Genomic DNA, 20,019 nt, shown 5'->3' with positions numbered 1-20,019 from the left:
TCCGTACTGTTCCCACTCTGCGGACCCACTCAAAGGCGGAGATAGACGGATATTTGAGCTACAGGGGAATCAAGGGTTATGGGGAGCGGGCAGGAAAGTGGAGTTGAGGTAGAAGGTCAGCCATGATCTCATTGAATGGCGGAGCAGGCTCGCGGGGCCGAATGGCCTACTCCTGCTCCTATTTCTTATGTTCTTATGTTCTTAAAGCCCTGGTCCCCCCTCTTTATTTTTTGCACCATTTCCCAGCTGGATAACCTACTCCCTGACTGACGTGTGAGAACATACAAGGGAAGAGGGCAAGAAGGCCTCTTCCGGTGCTCACTCTTGTGGGCAGCAAGTACCCGGCCTCTGCGTTCGATGGTACGGCTGAAATCGGGGGCTCCCCATGCACGAAATGCATCTCACTGTCAGCGCTCGTAAGCATCCTAGTGCATAGCAGTACGCTACGGGTGAAAGAAAAGGCAACACCGGCTGCACAATGGAGAGAGGGCGGCCGCACAAAACTGGCGAGTGTGACGATTCCATCGTGCAGGTAGGGTTTTGTATTCTGGCCTTTAAAATACGTGGGCAGGTTCGCCTGAAGCTGAACTATCAAAACAGGCCCCAGCTCGGGATTTCGGTGCTAGTTCCAAACAGAGTGGAAATCAGATCAATTGGGAATTGGAAATCACACAACTACTTTTGACAGTGACTGAAACAAACGTCTCTAACAAAACAAAACTCGGAGAGAGGCTGATACTGTCTTATTTTATTTAGAAACGGTTGTGAATCCCACTGTTCCCAGTGCAGTACAGTTTACAGATAATTTGCTAAAAAAACTTTCAACCTTTTCAGTGCAGTCTTAATTTGTAAAGCAGTTGAAAAAAACGCCGTTCCCCTCTACAGGGACAACCACGGGCCAGTCGGCAGTTCACTCACACTTTCACTCTGTTTGTGTCCTTCATTGAAGCAAAAGCTGAGTTTGATCATCAGCCCCCCGGGTGGGTATTAGCCCCTTGCAAAAGGTGTTAAAAGCCCCACTTTGAAATCGCACACATCCAGATACACATAAGCTTATATGCATGTTTCTGCAGGCTCTTCTCATGCATATTTGAGACTATAGAGGGGATATTTTTTCTTCTTAATTCTGAATTCATCTTTTCAAAATCATTTCATAGAGCCATAGGGGGAAAAATTCGTTGACGTAATAAAACTCACTACACACTTGGTTTGAGTATAAAGCAAGGCTTTAATCAACTTGTTTCAGAACATGGAGGTCTAGTTGTACTTCACTAGTTCCCTGTCTTACAAAATGTCCCTGGAAAGCTGGGGCCAACGCCCGAGTATTTATACTCCTTGGACGGCGCCACCAGCTGGCCGTCCAGTGTTATTTCATAGGTAGTTTCTCGATGATGAGATTTATGACATTCGGTATCACCCATTTTGGGGCGCCAATATCGGCTGGGCGCAAAGTTTAGCGCCCGGCGCTAATTATCGCCTCCAACTGCAAAATTTGCCTCTATCGCCCCTTGGAGGTGATTTGAGCGCTAAATCAGGCGCTACACACCTCTCATAAGGCACAAACTTCAGGGAACGAGGCGCTACCTCAGGACGCTACCGAAGCTCAGGCGATGTCCGTTAACATGGAAGCCAGACAGACTGGCGCCGTCCAGTTCTTAAAGGGGAGGGGCCATCTTGCTGGCCAGCCAATCCCTGCTCATTGCAGCCTTGAATCTCGGCCTGGAGAGACCTCTAAAGCTATTGTGTTGGAAGCAATAATGGATAGGCCCAGGTGACGAGCTCGGCGCTTAGGAACCTCAAAAGTGGTGCTGAGGCCAAAACTCCTTAGGACAGCGTTAAAACCAAAGATTTTGCCGACAAGAAAAGGCAGGAAGTGCCCGCCTTTAAATAGCGCTCCCTCAGCCCCTTCCCGACTTGAAAACGTTCCCCTCTACCTGTCGTTCCTAGCGGCAAGCACTAAGGCAGGGGGCGCGACTCAATATCCGGTCCGGGGCGTTGCACACTTGACTGACGTCATGATCTGCGGGCGCAGGAGATCGTGGCGGTAGTGTTTAGCGCCGCCGCAAAACAACTGGTCAATTTCACGAGCGGCGCTGACATCGCCACGCCCGGACGCTAGCTGCTTTGCTGTTAGGGCGCTAACGGGAGGTGCAAAGCATCTGAATTTTTCCCCCATAGAATCTCACAGCACAGAAGGAGACCATTCGGCCCGTCGTGCCTGTGTCGACTCTTTGAAAGAGCTCTCCAATTTAGTAGTGCTTGTACCTGCCCGCCCAATACTACTGTGATGCCCTCCCACTGACCCTTCAAACCAGTAGCGGGATTGCAAATTTGGGGCAATATTTTTTAAGGTTGACCATTCTACTGCGTGAGGAAGAGACTGTTGCATTACACTGAGCAGTTCCTTCCTGAAGGTCCGCAGTAACTCCATCCCAGTCTTTCATTGTTGATTCATAAAACCACAGAGGGAGGCCATTCGTTCCATCATATCTGTGCCCCCTCTTTGCTAGTGCAATCCAAAACTAATCCCACTGCCTTGATCTCTCCCCATAGCTCTGCATTTTCCTCTGCATCAGATGCTCTCTCTTAGAAGATGCAATGGTCTCTGCCACAAGCTCTCCCTCTCAGAGAGCAAGAAGTATCAGTTAAGCTCTCTGATAACTCTCAGTGATAATTTTAAATCAATGACCCCTCATTACTGACTCTTCAACTAGAGCAAATAGTTTTCCCCATTTCACCTTACAAAAACTCTTCTTAATTTTAAAAGCCTCTATTAAATTGCACAGTGTCACTTAGCAATGCCAAAAGGGAATATTTGGAATGCTGTCTTGAGGTGTGTTGTTAAAGAATCAGTCCCGTGGGTTATTGGATTGGCCAATGTCCCACCAGAAACGAAACAATGCTTCCGATGTTAGCTCTCCAGTTTGGCAAATTCCTTTGGGCAAATTTTAGGAACTTTTCTTTTTTCAATGATGTCTCTTCATTTTGTGACCTCATCAACATTCAGCACCTTGCATCCAATCAGCATGTCCTTCGATGGACCGCCCACAAAGCAAGTCCTCATCACTTTAAAAAAAAAGTATATATACATAAAAATTCTTTAAAATGTATCACCTTTATAACATATACAGGTTTTGCATAGCAACCTGAACTCCAGACCCTTTGCAGGTGTTAGCTGAATGGAATCAGGACTGCTTATGGCCAAACTTTCACAAGAGCAGAGGGAGCACAGTAGATCGGGAGATCCTAAATATGCAATGAAGAGACAACCATGAGTCCATCGGCACTTTCCCAGGCTCGGTCTTTGGGAAGTCCCCAGAGATACATTCACATTAATCAAAGCATGAGACTCAATCCATCAGCTATCCAATTACTCAAATATTCATGCTTAATTATGCAGAGAGCAGGAGGGGAGCCCTGAATCTGGAGGTTAATGGGAAGGTCTAGTGTTCGGTCACAAAGCTCTGGAGGGTAAGGTCATCATCGTCGCTGTCACTGGTATGCCCAGCAGAGGTCTCTTTGAAATCTCGTAACCGTTTCGGCTTCATTTTTTTCCTCAACTTACTTTCTTCTTCGGGCAGCAGAGCAGAAATGCAGACCAGCTCAGTGCCGTTTGACGAGTTGACCCTGTAGTTCTGTCTTTGGCTAGAGAGCTTGGTGCAAAGGACTATGGTACATACGACGAAGACGGTACAGATTGCCGCCAGAATAGCAATGGCTATGAGGCACTGAGTAACTAGGCCGATTTTCTTGGTTGTAGCCTGAGCGGTTGAAAGCCTATTGTAACTTCTGGTGGTTGCTTTGGCGATTTTGCTGATAAAGGGAATGGTTGGCTTCAAGGGGAGCGATTCATTTCCCTTTGCTTTTGCTGTCAGAGTTGGGGTAGCAGTGGTCGCAGGATGGAAGCCTTTAGTTTGCTTCTTTGTAGAAATCGTTTTGCTGGTTGGAGGAGACTGGGTTTGCAGCTTTACAGCTGGCTGGACATGTCCACCAATCTCTGACGTATTGGTGACTGCAGTCGAGGCCGATGTGACTTCAGGTGTGCCTGTTCCAATTGCAGTCGAGGCCGATGTGACTTCAGTTGTGCCTGTTCCAATTGCAGTCGAGGCCGATGTGACTTCAGGTGTGCCTGTTCCAATTGCAGTCGAGGCCGAGGTGACTTCAGGCGTGCCTGTTCCAATTGCAGTCGAGGCCGAGGTGACTTCAGGCGTGCCTGTTCCATTTCTAGGCTCATCGGTTGCCCAATGCTCAGATCCACTAGTGGAAGAAGTGCCCTGGCTGATGTTGGTTTCTGCTTCAAGACCAGGAGAGGTGGACAATTCCATCAAATCAGTATTGGCTTGTCGAGTGAAATCTTGAGTTGTGTCAGACAGATATCCTATTGTGGAAGAAACTGAGGTTCTTGTCAGCAGAGGACCAGTTGTGGACGTAAGTTGGACAGGGCTTTCAGATGCATCAGTAAGGGGTGCGCTTGTCGGATAGAGAGGTGGGAGAGTTGAACGCTCAGTGGTGCCTTCAGAGTATTCGCTAGGGTTTTGGGTCACTTCACCATCAGCTGGTTCCATTGAATCAGATGTCTCCAATGTTTCCCTTGTGCTCTGGCCCATCACAACCATATCAGCTACAACAGCAAGAAACACAGGAAGGCTGCACCACATCAGTTCCATGTCAGCAAGAACCTGTTCCTAAAAGAAATATATATATTTAGAATCCCTTCAGTATAGCAAAGTCAAATCTACAGCATTAGCACACACACAGCTTTTATTGCTTTGAACACAGGGTATGCACAACAGGTATCTGGTGCTTTATTGTATGGACAGTGGTGGTATTTTATAGGGACATAGGAACAGGAGTCGGCCATTTAGCCCCTCGAGCCTGTTCCGTCATTCAATGAGATCATGGCTGATCTGTGACCTAACTCCATATAACCACCTTTATCCTATATCCCTTAATACCTTTGGTTAACAAAAATCCATCAATCTCAGATTTAAAATTAACAATTGACCCAGCATCAATTGCCGTTTGCAGAAGAGAGTTCCAAACTTCTACCACCTTTTGTGTGTAGAAGTGTTTCCCAATTTCACTCCTGAAAGGCCTGGCTCTAATTTTTAGACTTTGCCCCCTAGTCCTAGAATCTCCAATCAGCGGAAATAGTTTCTCTCTATCTACCCTATCTGTTCCCCTTAATACCTTGAAAAGTTTGATCAGATCACCCCTTAACCTTCTAAATTCCAGGAAATACAACCCTAATTTGTGTAATCTAACCCTTTTGTGTAATTTACCCCTTGGAGAGGTAGCATTCTGGTAAATCTACACTGCACTCCCTCCAAGGCCAGCATTCAATTAGCCTTTTTGATTATTTTCTGTACCTGTCCAGGACATTTTAATGATCTGTGTACCTAGACCCCCCCCAAGTCTCTCTGGACCCCCACGGCCACAATGACACCATTTTCATCCATTAATGTGCTAGGATTCTAAAATAGAACATAACAAATATTTGTCACAGCACCATTGTTTTCAAAGACATTAAGGTTGCCTCACAGATCTGTGTATTAAAAAGAAAACAAGTGAAATGGTGATTGTACTACAGAAATGCCTCTGAAAGGGAAAGCCCAAACAAACTTGGAAATCTGAATCCAAGATGGCGTTCAGCCCTTTAAACGCACTGTCAATCATCTTGTGTTCCAGGTAACATGGACTTTGATTCATTTTCCCACTGCTTTCATTGTGACCGTGTTTAAATACCTGATACGACAAAAAATCAGAACTTAACACAGACCATTGGGCTCATCAAGTTAATTGCTTGATTGATCTGAACCCCGCCTATTGCTTTATCATACCCCTTAATTCCTTCTCTCTCCAGATCCACGTCTAATTTTCCTTTAAACTCATTTATACTGTCTGCTTTCATGGCCTTTCCTTACAGCTTGTTCCACAAGTACATTCTCCCTCATAAAGAGTTCTAGTGGACTCCCCTACTTACTCCTAACTTTCTAATGTTTAATTTGTGTCTCTTGGTACTTGACTCCTTTACAATAGTGAACAATTTGTCCTGATCAACTGTCCTAATCTCCTTCATTACCTTGTGCCTTGTACTTCTATTTTGTGATATTCATAACCAAGATGTTTGTGTGAAACTCCTCTGCTTGGTATTTGAAGGTGCTAACCCATTTATTTTACAGGTGCTAACATCGCACGGGGTGATTGGGAGGCATTGACAACTTGCATTAAGAAACTTGAAAGTCTCCTTTTTCCCCAAAAGAGAACGAGCCCAGCTTCCTTAACTTTTCCTCATGTTAGATTCCAGGTACTGGGAATGATCTGCTTGCTCATCTCTGTAAGTTCTCAAGGGCAATATAATGAGATGAAAGCAGTGGTGGTGATACAGCGTCAGGTGATAGGGAGGAAAAAGTGTTCCAAGGGATGTTGTCAAGGTTTTCACTGTACGCATTACACAGAGAATGCAAGACAGCCAGGTGGCTGTTACAAGGCAGCCAAAACTGCAAGAACGTCTGTAGAAGCATGCTACATCTTTCCACATATTCCGTGGTGTTATTTGCTTATAACTTACTTTCTGAGGGTGATGGGTGAGAAAAAAGGTCCTTACTGAGTTTGTCTGTTTTTTTGCTCCATCTGCTTGAATCTCCCATTAGTGCAATTCCATTATTTTTCTCTTACTGTCATTATAGTGGCTGCAATTTCCATCAAAGCTGTGTACTACACGACTATGGGGGAGGCAAGGGGGGGTGGGTGGGAGGAGGTTTGACTCCTTTCACTGGAAACGATGATAGACGCTCTATCTCCACCAGTTTCATGACATGAAGGGGAGACAGTCAAACATGCAGTGTTTTGAAAACCACATGAAACCTGTTGTTTAGCTAATTTCCCTTCAATGTCCCCTCTCCACACCACTGGGTGACTGGGAAGAGTCCGTCGTTGATATATATATATCTCTATAGTATACCAGCAGATCCCCTATGGCATTGCTCATGGTGAGACAGAGGATGTACTATTTTTCTTACCCCTTGGTCATAGTTGGATTAACAATTCTTGGAGGCACAGAATATAAGAGCAGAGAGGTTATGCTTGAACTGTATAAAACACTAGTTAGGCCGCAGCTAGAGTGCCGCGTGCAGTTCTGGTCACCACGTTACAAGAAGGATGTGATTGCACTAGAGAAGGTGCAGAGGAGATTTCCGAGGATGTTGCCTGGGCTGGGGAATTTTAGTTATGAGGAAAGATTGGATAAGCTGGGGTTACATAAGAACATAAGAAATAGGAGCAGGAGTAGGCCAATCGGCCCCTCGAGCCTGCTCCGCCATTCAATAAGATCATGGCTGATCTGATCCTAAACTCAAATCTACTTTCACTCTCCATCCCACTCGAACCCATGTGATCTCCCGGGAGAGGCGAAAAACCAGATAAAAAACCCAATGGTCAATTTGGGAGAAAAAATCTGGGAAATTCCTCTCCGACCCATCTAGGCGATCGAAACTCGTCCAGGAGATCACTCTGTCCCTGTATTTCCTGCAGTACTTACCTTCTGTAAGAGGTGATCGCCACCCCAGCCAGGAACAGGCCCAATTTACTCTTGAAGGACTCCTAGCTGGCAGCCTGTTCCCGAGGTCTCCACTAATCCCTGTGAATAGAACCATCTCCTGAAATCTAACACAGAATTAGAACACAAGAAGTAGGAGCAGGACCAGGCTACACGGCCCCTGGGCCCGCTCCGCCACCCACAGGGCCATGACCGATCCGAACCTAGCCTCATGTCCGATTTCCTACCCGCTCCCCGTAACCCCTAATTCCCCTTACTTGTTTTCTTTGGAACACAGGAGGCTGAGGCGAGACCTAATTGAGGTGTATAAAATTATGAGGGGCCGAGATAGAGTGGATAGGAAGGACCTATTTCCCTTAGCAGAATAATCAGGGGGCATAGATTTAAAGTAATTGGCCAGAGGTTTAGAGGGGATTTGAGAAGAAATGTTTTCACCCAGAGGATGGTGGGGGTCTGGAACTCACTGCCTGAAAGGGTGGTAGAGGCAGAAACCCTCATCACGTTTAAAAAGTACTTGGATATGCACTTGAACTGCCGTAACCTACAAGGCTACGGACCAAGTGCTGTAAAGTGGGATTTGGGTGGATTGCTCTTTGTTGGCTGGCACGGACAAGATGGGCCGAATGGCCTCCTTCTGTGCTGTAAATTTCTATGATTCTATGGAGCTGTGAGCACAACACTCCTTTCCATCCATTAAATCACAAATGTGGAGTGAAATACATGAAGAAAAAGGCCTGTAGAATGTTTACACACTGCATGAATAATAAAGCAATTTATATCATAATAAACTATACTTAAATGAAACTGATGCAGTGGTTCCATGCAGTTTTTCTGTGCTATGGTGAGATTTACTGGGGGCCCTGATGTAAGAAAACTACTAGGCACTTGGTCTAAGCGTTAAACAAAGCTTTAATCAACTGTTTTACAACATGGAGGTCTAGTTGTCCTTCACTAGTTCCTGTTAAAGAATGCCCTGAGCAAGCTGGGCCCATGCCCGAGTATTTATACTCTCCCTGGACAGCGCCACCAGCAGGCCGCCCAGTATTATTTCATAAGTCATTTCCACATGAATGACTGATTCATGTCAGGCCCCATATTTGACTGGGGCTCCTGGGCACGGACCCCATAGGCTGGAATGGTAATCTGCCCCTGCCCTTTCTTGTCTAATGGTCCCACTTTTTCTACATCGAGCCATGATTATTTTTCTATATGTGTCCATCTGATAATTCATATTTTATTTTAAAGATTAATTTCTTGACAAATTTGGGGGGTTTTCGGCTTTGAATAAGAAATGAAAATGATTTAAGTCTGTGCCTCAGAAGAGCTCGGACTCTTTGAAACATAAGAGCAGTCAGTGATGAGGAAAGGCCATTTGGCCCTAGGTAGGGCATCTATCTAGGACCCTTACTCTCCCAGCACAGCATCCAAGTGTAGTTAGAATGGCCCTAATGGCCTCTTGTCTCTAACCTCACCTCGCAGATCATTCCATATGTTCACTCTTTCTAATATGTGTTTAAAATGTACTTTGCACTAAATTAAATTCATGTCCTCTTGTTTGGCCTAGATTGATGTCTCCCTCATTTATGGCCCGTAATTTCCGATAGGAGACTTTCTGCGTGCGGAGGCCTCCTATCGGAAAAAAATCTACGAACTTACCTGAGGGCTCCCGAGGTCCGGACACTTCCGCTCCCGGGCTTCTCCAAAGTCGAAATGCGCAGGGCCCACGTATCTCAGAGGCGCATGCGGTTCGCAAGCATCCCTGGGATCATGTGGGCCAGGCCAGCCAATAGGAGAAGGGAATCCCTCTTTATACTTCATACTTTTGACAGATAGACCTTTTACCCCAGGCGTAAGATTTCTAAGGGTTTTCAGCGGGCGGAGGTTCTGCAGAAAGTGGAACTCTCCACCCGTAGAGGCCCTTCTCCAGGGCAGGCGGATGATCTGTCAAGAGCATTCCTGACAGATCGGAAATGCCGGTTTTCAGTGTGTGTGCTTCGCATGCCTGAAACCGGCATTTCCGATGTCCCTACGGGTGGGTACACAGCCCGTACACACCCGTAGGGACATCGGAAAATATGGGTGGGCCACATTTATCACCTGCTCACCAGTCGGAAAAACTGGAGTTTCCCCTTATCATTCCTCATAGATTATCCCCTTTAGACTCAGAATAATTCTTGTTGCTCTTCTTTGTAACATCAAAGAGCTAATTAACAATGAACTTCAGTTGTAGCCGGTAGCGTGTTTGGGTTTCACTGGGACGTTATTGCAAGACTTCCTGTTTAGTCAACCCAAACCACAATAGAGACACACGACAGAGAGCCTGCTGCGAGTGACATCTTTCATCATTCTCCAAACGCCTTCTCTTAAAGAACATCAGCATTGGCTCTTGGAATTTTTCAAGTGGCCTTGCTTTTATTTCGATTTCACTTCAATTTATTTTTGAACACTTCTGGTTTTTTGTTGTTGGTGACTTCCTCTCAACAACAACTTGCACTTATGCAGCGCCTTTAATGTGGAAAATTGCCCCAAAGTGCTTCACAGAGGTGTCATGATGCCGAGTCAAAGAAATAGATATTATGAGAGGGCGACCACCACATAGAAGATAGGAGCAGGAGTAGGCCATTTGGCCCCTCGAGCCTGCTCCGCCATTTAATGAGATCATGGCTGATCATCCAAATTCAGTATCCTGTCCCTGCCTTCTCCCCATATCCCTTGATCCCTTTAGCCTCAATAAATATATCCATTTCCTTCTTGAATATATTTAATGAATTGGCCTCTACTGCCTTCTGTGGTAGAGAATTCCACAGGTTCACCACTCTCTGGGTGAAGAAATTCCTCCTCATCTCAGTCCTAAATGGCTTACCCCTTATCTTTAGAGTTGGCCAATGGGGTGATGTTAAAGGAGGAGAGGGTGATTGGAAAGTTGAGGGGTGGAAATTCCAGTGTGTGCGGCCCAGCTGGCTGAAGGCATAGCCACCAATGGTTGACCAAAGGGAATGTGCACTCAAGATGCCAGAATAAGAGGAAAGAAGTTCGAGGTGGGGGGGTGGATTTGTAGAGCTGGTGAGGTTACGGAGATAGGGACAGGTGAGGCCATGAAGGAATTTAAACATGAGGACAATTCACCCTATCACGGACTCTAACCCCTATTTCATCTCCTGAGGGCACGAACTGTGTAAATACTCCATGACTCCCAAAGATAATCCAGCAAAACGCATAATTCTTTGCAATTGATTCTTAAAAGGTGCTCGTGAGCACCAGATTATTTTCAAGGTATTTGTCCGCTGTGGGGAAAAGCTAATTTTGCCATGCTCAGAGGGGATTTAGCCATCGTGGACTGGAAACAGCTACTTGAAGGTAAATCAGTGTCAGAGCAGTGGGAGGCATTCAAGGAGGAGATCCGGAGGGTTCAGACCAAACATGTGCCCATAAAGAAAAAAGGTGGGACTAACAAATCTAGAGCCCCCTGGGTAGGATAAAGAAAAAAAGGGAGGCATATGACAGATACCGAGGGCTAAATACTCCAGAATCTTTAGAGGAGTACAGAAAGTGCAGGGGTGCAATTAAAAATGATATTGGAAAGCAAAGAGAGAGCATGGAAAATTATTGGCAAGTAAAATCAAGGAAAACCCAAAGATGTTTTATAAATATATTAAGAGTAAGAGGATAACTAAAGAAAGGGTAGGGCCTATTCGAGATCATGAGGGTAATCTGTGTGTGGAGGCGGGAGACGTCGGTAGGGTTCTTAATGAATACTTTGTGTCTGTTTTCACAAAGGAGAGGGACAAAGCAGACATTGCTATCAGGGGGGGAGAAGTGTGAAATATTAGATGAAATAAACATAGTGAGAGAGGAAGTATTAAGGTGTTTAGCAGCTTTAAAAGTGGATAAATCCCCAGGCCTGGATGTAATGTATCCCAGGCTGTTAAGCGAAGCCAAAGAGGAAATAGCAGAGGCCCAGACCATCATTTTTCAATCCTCTCTGGCTTCAGGTGTGGTGCCGGAGAACTGAAGGACTGCTAATGTGGTACCCTTGTATAAAAAGGGAGAAAAGGATAAACCGAGTAATTACAGGCCAGTCAACCTAACCTCGGTGGTGGGAAAATTATTGGAAAGAATTCTGAAGGACAGAATAAATCTTCATTTAGAAAGACACGGATTAATCAAGGATAGTCAGCATGGAATTGTTAAGGGAAGGTTGTGTCTGACAAACTTGATTGAATTTTTTGAGGAGGTAACAAGGAGGGTAGATGAGGGTAGTGCATTTGATGTGGTGTATATGGACTTTAGCAAGGCTTTTGCTAAGGTTCCACATGGCAGACTGGTCATGAAGTTAAAAGCCCATGGGATCCAGGGCAAAGTGTCAAGTTGCATTCAAAACTGGCTCGGAGACAGGAAGCAGAGGGTAATGGTTGATGGGTGTTTTTGTGACTGGAAGGCTGTTTCCAGTGGGGTTCCGCAGGGCTCAGTACTAGGTCCCTTGCTTTTTGTGGTATATATCAACGATCTTGACTTGAATATAGGGGGTATGATTAAGAAGTTTGCAGATGATACTAAAATCGGCTGTGTGGTTGATACTGAAGAAGGAAGCTGTAGACTGCAGGAAGATATCAATAAATTGGTCAGGTGGGCAGAACAGTGGCAAATGGAATTCAATCCGGAAAAGTGTGAGGTAATGCATTTGGGGAGGGCTAACAAGGAAAGGGAATACACATTAAATGGTAGGACACTGAGTAGTGTAGAGGAACAAAGGGACCTTGGAGTGCATGTCCACAGATCCCTGAAGGTAACAGGCCAGGTAGATAAGGTAGTTAAGAAGGCATACAGGATACTTGCCTTTATTAGCCATGGCATAGAATACAAGAGCAGGGGGGGGTTATGCTTCAACTGTATAAAACACTAGTTAGGCCTCAGCTAAAATGCTGCGTTTAGTTCTGGTCACCACATTACAGGAAAGATGTGATTGCACTAGAGAGGGTACAGAGGAGATTTACAAGGATGTTGCTGGGAGTAGAGAATCTTAGCTATGAGGAAAGACTGGATAGGCTGGGTCTGTTTTCCTTGGAACAGAGGAGACTGAGGGGAGACCTTATTGAGCTGTATAAAATTATGAGGGGCCTAGATAAAGTGGATAGAAAGGACCTATTTCCCTTAGCAGAAGGGTCAAAAACCAGGGGGCACAGATTTAAAGTTAATTGGGGGAAGATTTAGAGGGGATTTGAGGGGAAATTTCTTCACCCAGAGGGTTGTGGGGGTCTGGAACTCACTGCCTGAAAGGGTGGTAGAGGCAGGAACCCTAACCACATTTAAAAAGTACTTGGATATGCACTTGGGATGCTGTAACCTGCAGGGCTACGGACAAAGAGCTGGGAAGTGGCATTAGGCTGGATAGCGCTTTGTTGGCCGGCGCGGACATGATGGGCCTGCAATTGTCTCTCTGGATGAATTAACATCAGTAAATATGTAAAAAATACATATATATATATTAAAAGTTAAGAGTCAGGGGGCTAGATTTTCAGTATAGACAGTTTTGGGGCGCTAACCTTAGCGCCCGCCCGAAGTTAGCGCCCGCCCCAAAGTAGCGCCCCATTGCCGGAAATTCAGTGGCTTCGCCCTAAGAGAGTGGTGGAGCGCTAAAAGAGGCGTTCCACTCCTACCTTTAGGCGCTAAGCCGGCGGTCCAGAGGGATAGCGCCCAGGCGGGGCGCAGCACGGGTGCGGTCATTTTTGCACTGACAGCAGACCCCGTGGTGCCGACCAGCTCTTAAAGGGGGAAGGGACGAATTGGTCTGCTGCCACGCCCTGCACACTGCAGCCTTGCAAAGAGGCCTCAACACTGCTGCTCAGCCCCAGGGAGTCATGGCAACGCCAGAGAAGGCCCGTCAGCGTGCCCTGCGCTTCTCAGAGGGTGATCTGGACATAATGGTCACAGCTCTGGAGGTGAGGCGCAAGATCTTGTTTCCAGAGAGTGGGAGGAATCCAACCCACCATGACTACACCAAAGCCTGGAAGCAGATCGCCCAGAGGGTGACGTTCACCGGCGAGGCCCCCAGGACCCACAAACAATGCCGTAAGAAATACAACGATCTGACCAGGATTGTGAAGGTGAGTAGCCTTTCCAGTGTCCTCCTCATTCTTGCATGTACACCTGACATGATGGGCAAAGGGACCTGAAAGTCCTATTGGCCAGCCCTCAGCCAGCAGCATTGGGACAGTCATGAGCATCAAATGGCCATTCGGCACTCTACACTTTGGCCAAGCTATTCCACCATGGGAGGCAGTGCACACTACATCAGGGCTTCACTCTGTCCAAGCTATTCCACCATGGGAGGCAGTGCACACTACATCAGGGCTTCACTCTGTCCAAGCTATTCCACCATGGGAGGCAGTGCACAGTACATCAGGGCTTCACTCTGTCCAAGCTATTCCACCATGGGAGGCAGTGCACACTACATCAGGGCTTCACTGCGCACTTACAGCCCGTCCTTTCTCTTGCAGGCTAAAGTAGCGTTTAATCGCCAGGCCCGTGCCAGGGGTGGCCGCGCCAAGCTGCAGAAGCTCACTTGGCTGGAGGAGCGCGTGTGTGTGCTCATGGGAGCCCGTGTGATTGTCCCCACAGCGTGCGGTGTATCCGACCCTCCACTGCCCGGCAATGGTAAGGACCTCGCCTTTTGGCCCTCTCGCGTCGCACTGGCCCATCCGAGCTACCTCCTTTGCCACTGTCCCACCAATGCGCTGAATCCCACCAGTCCTAACTCCCTCGCTGACGCCGTCTCCTCACTCTGAAGCTACTCTTGTGCATTCCTGCTTTCAGCTGGTGACGACCAGGACCCTGAAGCTGCCAGTGACAGCACCTCCGACCAGGAGGAGGAGGAGGAGCAAGCCGGACCTTCGGGGGAACAGTCACGTCCCACAGGAGAGGAGGAAATGCTTGACACCTCCTCACTGGACGAGTGCCTGGAGGAACTGTCGCAGGGCAATGCAGCTTCTGGGACCAGTGGCGTCCAGCCACCCAGCAGCCGTGCGTGTGGCCCGCGGCCTTCCCCCCAAAGGGGGGAAGGATCAGAGGGGAGTGCTGCTGCTCGGCACACTCGCCGTCACCAACGCGGCAAGGGTCCCCTAGTTCGGCCCCCTCCTCCCCAGCGGGAGAGTCGCGACTCCAGTCCGGACACCTTCACTTCGGAGGAGGTGCGGAAGCTGGATAAGATGGCCGACGACTCGGACCGGTGCCACACGGAGCTCATGAGCGTGGTGGGGCGCATGCCTGAGGCCATCGAGTCGCTGGCGACCAGTGTGCGCGAGTTCGGGGCAGCAACTGCCGCGAGTGGCCGCATGCTGACTGATGCCGTCAAGACCCTGGCGGATGTGATGCGCGCGCACACCAGGACCACAGGGCCACTCACTGCTGCCACACGCGCTGTCTCAGGCAGGCATCGCCAGGGCAGGCGCCGCGCTGGACCATCCCAGCAAGCCGCCCGTCGGCTGATTGCTGCGGATCCTGCAGTGCGGGCCCGGCCGAGTGCCACCGCGCCACAGCACCAGCCAGCACATCCCAGACGCCAGTTGGCCCACATTGCGCCATCCGTCGCCGCCATTCCCCCTCTGGGGCGTCAAGGGCAAGCGGCTGCAGCTGATGGTGGCCAGGCTCAGGTGCGCCACTCAGCAGACGGCCCCTCGAGGCCCAAACGCCGTGTAGGCCGCCCCCCAGCGGCATCTGGTGGAAGGGCATCTGAGCCTCAGGCGCCTTCCCCCAGCCTCGCAGCAGCCACTGGGCAGAGCTTGCGAAGGAGCAGCAGGCAGGGCAGGGGAGGCAAAATGTTGGCCAAGGTCTCGCCCTCGCGGGCCACTCAGTAGAGGGTGTGGGCAGCTTTCCTTTAATATGGCGGTGGCCATCTTTATTTTGCCCATGGTTGTGCTTTTGGAGGGCTTATTTTTTGCGTTAGGCCGACGTTGAGGCCCAGTTTGAATAAAGGTGGAGTGGCTCCTCCCCAGTTTGTGGGAGTGAGTCGTTTGTTGGGCTTTTTGTGGGGCCCGTTTATTGTTTTTGGGGATTCATGTGGGAAGGGCTTTTCATTTTTGTGCAATAAAAAATTATCTTTATTCATGCATTCTCCATGGTTGTTCTTCTTAGTGTTTGTTGGCTTCGCCGGCTGAGGGCTTGCGGAGCGGCTGCATTCATCTTCCCTCATGGCCCCTGGCCATTCCCTGACAGGGGGCTTAGAAGTACCGTGTAATAAGGTGGCGTCGTGCGGCCCTTGGCCCTGGTCGCTCCCTCCTGGGAACGTACTCCTGCTCCTGCTCCTCCTCCTCCTCCTCATGCTCCTCCTGCTCCTCCTCCTGAGGTGCTGGTCCAACGTCAGGTGGCAGTGCCTGAGTCCTGCGGATAGCCAGGTTGTGTAGCATGCAGCAAACCACCACAAATTGGGAGACCCGGTCCGGCGAATACTGGAGAGCTCCTCCGGAGCGATCAAGGCAGCGGAACCGCTGCTTGAGGACCCCAATAGTTAGCTCGATGATGTTGCGGGTGGTTTGATGGCTCTCGTTGTAGGCCTCTTCAGCAGCGGTCCTGGGCGCGCGGAGCGGGGTCATGAGCCAGGTGCACAAAGGATAGCCTTTGTCCCCGATGAGCCATCCTCTTGGGGAAGGCTGTGCCTGGAACATGTCATGCACAGTACTCTGCCGCAGGATAAAGGCATCGTGGCTGCTGCCTGGGAAGCTGGCATTGACTGCCATGATGCGCTGCTTGTGGTCACATACCAGCTGCACATTCAGAGAATGGTAGCCCTTCCTGTTGCGATACTGCTCGCCATGCTCCAGAGGGGCCCGCAAAGCCACATGCGTACAGTCAATGGCGCCCTGCACCAAGGGGAATTCCCCGAGTCTGGCAAATCCCAATGCGCGCTGATGCTGGCTCTCGAGGGCCATGGGGAAGGAGATGAATTGGCTTCTCCTTCTGAACAGTGCTTCGGTCACGTGGCGGATGCAGCGATGCGCGCCATACTGGGAGATGTTTGCTATGTCCCCAGCAGCGTATTGGAAGGAGCCGGTGGCATAGAAGTTCAATGCCACCGTCACCTTCACTTCCACCGACAGAGACGTCCTGCACCTGAGCTTTGGCCGCAGATCTCGGCGAAGCAGGTGGCAGATCTCTGCAATCACCTCCTTTCGGAATCGGAGCCTTCTAACACATCGCGCGGCACTCATGTTTAGGTAGGAGCGCTGCTGGCGGTATAGCCTGACTGGGTAAGGCCTACGTGGCCGACGCCTGTAGCCCCCTCTGCCTCTAGCCAGGGCTGCCCCTCTCACAATGCGTCTGCGAGCCCTACGGACATGGCGCTGCAGCTGCGCGTTGGCACCCCATGCAGCCCCCATCAAATCCTGGCAAACAGTCTAATTTCCAAATGGCCACTTGCAGCGCTATTGCCTGAGTCCAAAAATACCTGGCTCTTGCTGCTTGAAACCAGTTAGCTATCCTCCTTGTTGTGTCTCCAGAAATGCGTTGCACAAGACTGTTTTCTGAAAAAAGGATGGCCTTTATACTGGAGAGGACGTTCCCTTTAATTAGCGCCCCCCGGGGCCCGCGCTGGTTGTGTTGCGTTCCTTTTTCCAAACGCTCCGGCCGCCCGCCGCACAATGGGGCGGTCCGACTGAAGTTTGCAATCGGGGCGGCCAAAGGGCGTTGCACGAGGATGTGACGTCATTTTCTGCGCGCGCATCCGGGCGGGCGCTAAACTTTGCGCCGGCGCTAACGGGCAACTTAATTTGGGGCGGGGCGCAAACTGCGCTGCGCCCGGGCGCTACACGCATAGCGCCCGGAAATCACTTCTCTTAAGGCGCTAACTGCTGGCGCAAGCGACTGAAAATCTAGCCCATTGTTTACCCTGAGGTTGTTTCCAATGTTATTTCCCGTTAAACTTACTCCTGCCATTCCACTGCTCTGATGCAAAGTCTTTCCATATTCAGGAGTTTTTTTTACCCATTTACTCACAAAATTCTGCTTTTGCACACAAGGTATCTTCTGTGGATGATTCTGCTTTTAACTCTTTTGTCGGTTATAAATGTTATAAATATTTTGAAAAACAAAAAGCCCCAGACTGACTCTTGTGGTTTCGATTCGCCAATTAGAGACACTGCCAATGATCCTCTCTGGTCACGCCCTACCTTTCCGATTATTTAGCAACTTATTATTTCCTCCTTTAGCTAAGAGCTTCTAGCCACAAGTCTCTTTTGAGATACTGTGCTATCAGACATCTTCTGAAAGTCAACCTACCTCGATAGCATCTCGCAAGATCTTGTGTTGCTAGCAAAAATATTGAGAAGTTCTTTTATTGGACAACTCCTTCAAAGAGCCGGCACAGGCACGATGGGCTGAATGGCCTCCTTCTGTGCTGTATGATTCTATGATCTATGAGCCTGTTTTAAGAAAATTCGTTTTTTCTGTATCTAAATGATGATAATGGTTTTGATTGCATAGTACTACACAGAGTGTAGTAAAATGATTCATTTGCAAGTTCTGTGTCCACATGTGTCAATATCAGGTACTTTAGAAAGTTAATTTCACAGTGGGCCTGCACTCTCTTTTCAGATAGCCTAGATCTACTAATCAGTGTTATTTTGACGTTGGTTAATGTCGATTGGAAGATCGAGGCTCCTGTGCCTTTCACCATTTTCTGCTTTTTATTTGAGGTCCGTATTGTTGCAAGAACTCAATGTATTGTCAGACTTCACCTGGCACCGTCTATGTTTAAGTTTATGTTTAAGGCGAGATACGCCAACATTAGGGAACAGAACACTTTCAAGGATATCACGTATACCCAGGACAGGTACAGCAGAGTTAGATGCGCAGTTTATCTGAGATTGCCAATTAGGCCTAAATTAAGGACTGGTTTGTACAGTGGGCCCAGGATCACAAGGGACTAAACTGAAGCTGCCTAAAGACATTTCATATCGGATCCTCACAGCTGGCAACTAATGGAGACTTTGCTCCCATTAGTCTGGAATGGGTTTGAATCCAGATCCTGAAGGTGAAAGAGTCTAAAAGCGCCAGTCCCCCATGTTTAAGAAAAACATTTATTAAGGAAGCTCTATCTTCATGCAAAACTACTTGGAAACCTTTTCTTGTTTATTTCTAAGAATAGGATACAATGACATAATGACATCACGTCACTTATGTGCAGCCACTGGGCCGAAATTGACATGTGGGCCTTTTCCCTCCTTAAAGGAGAAACAATTTCCCAAATCCTTTTTCATGAAGTCAATGCTGCTTTAGCTGGTCCGAGGGACAGAGATTTCTCCACTGGCCCCCATTACATGCTCAACTGCAGCGCCTCCCCCTCTGGGAGAACAGAATTGGACCTTATATGGAATGGAAGTGAACGCGATGGGGTTGAGCCACTGGGATTCTATGCTGGGATCAAGTACCCATTTATCTGGAGATTACTGGAAACAATTTAACAAATCCTCGTGCTGACTGATTGCAAAACAATTTCCTCCAACCGTCTGCTTGTTCTTTATTTCTAGCTGTCACGCAATGTATCTACAAGTGCCATGACTGAGGGGAGAGGAAAGAAGGGGAGGCAGTAAAATACGTTACATAAAAGCACATTAATGGAATTGGAGGATCTGTTCCGAAAGCCTCCTACCTATACATGCAAGATCTTTCTTTCTTTCTCTACCCCAACGAACTGATGAATTCTCAGTTGTTTACCACAAGTTAACATTTTAAGTTTGATTTGGATGAGTGTTCGATGGTAAAAATAGAAGTTGATTGTTCGAAGTATACGTACTGCCTGAAAGCTCACACTATAATATTACAGCACCAGCTTCTTAGAAAGATCTGATTTGTTCTAACATTAAAAATTAAAAAGTACAATTAAAAATACAAGAACTCACTGAGCCTTGGTGGAAAAGATGATGATAAGAACCTCTTTCCAATACCAATGAAGCAACGGACAGCTCGTACAATCCAGCCTCTGCCCTGCGATACCTCCAGCTGATAATGTTTCTTATAGGTTATTAGAAATAAATTGTTTTAGTTGAAAGCATTTGAAGCCAAGCTTGACCACGAGAAGCTACCACAAGATTTCATGCACCATTGACTTTCAAAACGACCTGCTCGACAGAACAGCAGGAAGCGTGTCAGAATGGGGTTGGAAGTTGAGGTTTTGTGAGTCATTCACAGGCAATGCCACACAAATGCTTAGTTTCTCAGTCTTTACACAGAATTTACAGCACGGAAATAGGCCATTCGGCCCAACTGGTCTATGTCAGTGTTTCTGCTCCACACGAGCCTCCTCCCATCCTATTTCATCTCACCCGATCAGCATATCCTTCCATTTCCTTTTCCCTCATGCACTTATCTAGCTTCCTCTTAAATGTATCTATGCTATTCGTCTTGGTTCTCTCTCTGGGTAAATACGTTTCTTTTGAATTCCTTATTGGATTTATTAGTGACTATCTTAT

At 48.0% G+C, this 20,019-nt stretch overlaps 1 protein-coding gene across 1 annotated transcript; it reads right to left on the bottom strand.

Annotated features, from left to right (window-relative positions):
- Positions 1-733: 733 nt before the first annotated feature.
- On the bottom strand, positions 734-19,659 carry LOC147103617 (uncharacterized). The gene is made up of 2 exons (XM_085961359.1): positions 19,450-19,659; positions 734-4,685 (listed from the first exon to the last, which is right to left on the bottom strand). The coding sequence occupies exon 2, from the start codon at positions 4,665-4,667 to the stop codon at positions 3,444-3,446; it is 1,224 nt and encodes a 407-aa protein (XP_085817485.1). The 5' UTR covers positions 4,668-4,685; positions 19,450-19,659; the 3' UTR covers positions 734-3,443.
- Between the last annotated feature and the right edge of the window lie 360 nt (positions 19,660-20,019).

The sequence above is a fragment of the Somniosus microcephalus genome, chromosome 19 (assembly GCF_052327205.1).
Source record: "Somniosus microcephalus isolate GS21.2 chromosome 19, FLI_Smic_1.0, whole genome shotgun sequence".
Lineage (NCBI taxonomy): Eukaryota > Metazoa > Chordata > Chondrichthyes > Squaliformes > Somniosidae > Somniosus > Somniosus microcephalus.
Note: the sequence above shows the minus strand (reverse complement) of the source record. Positions and strands in the feature narration are given on the sequence as shown.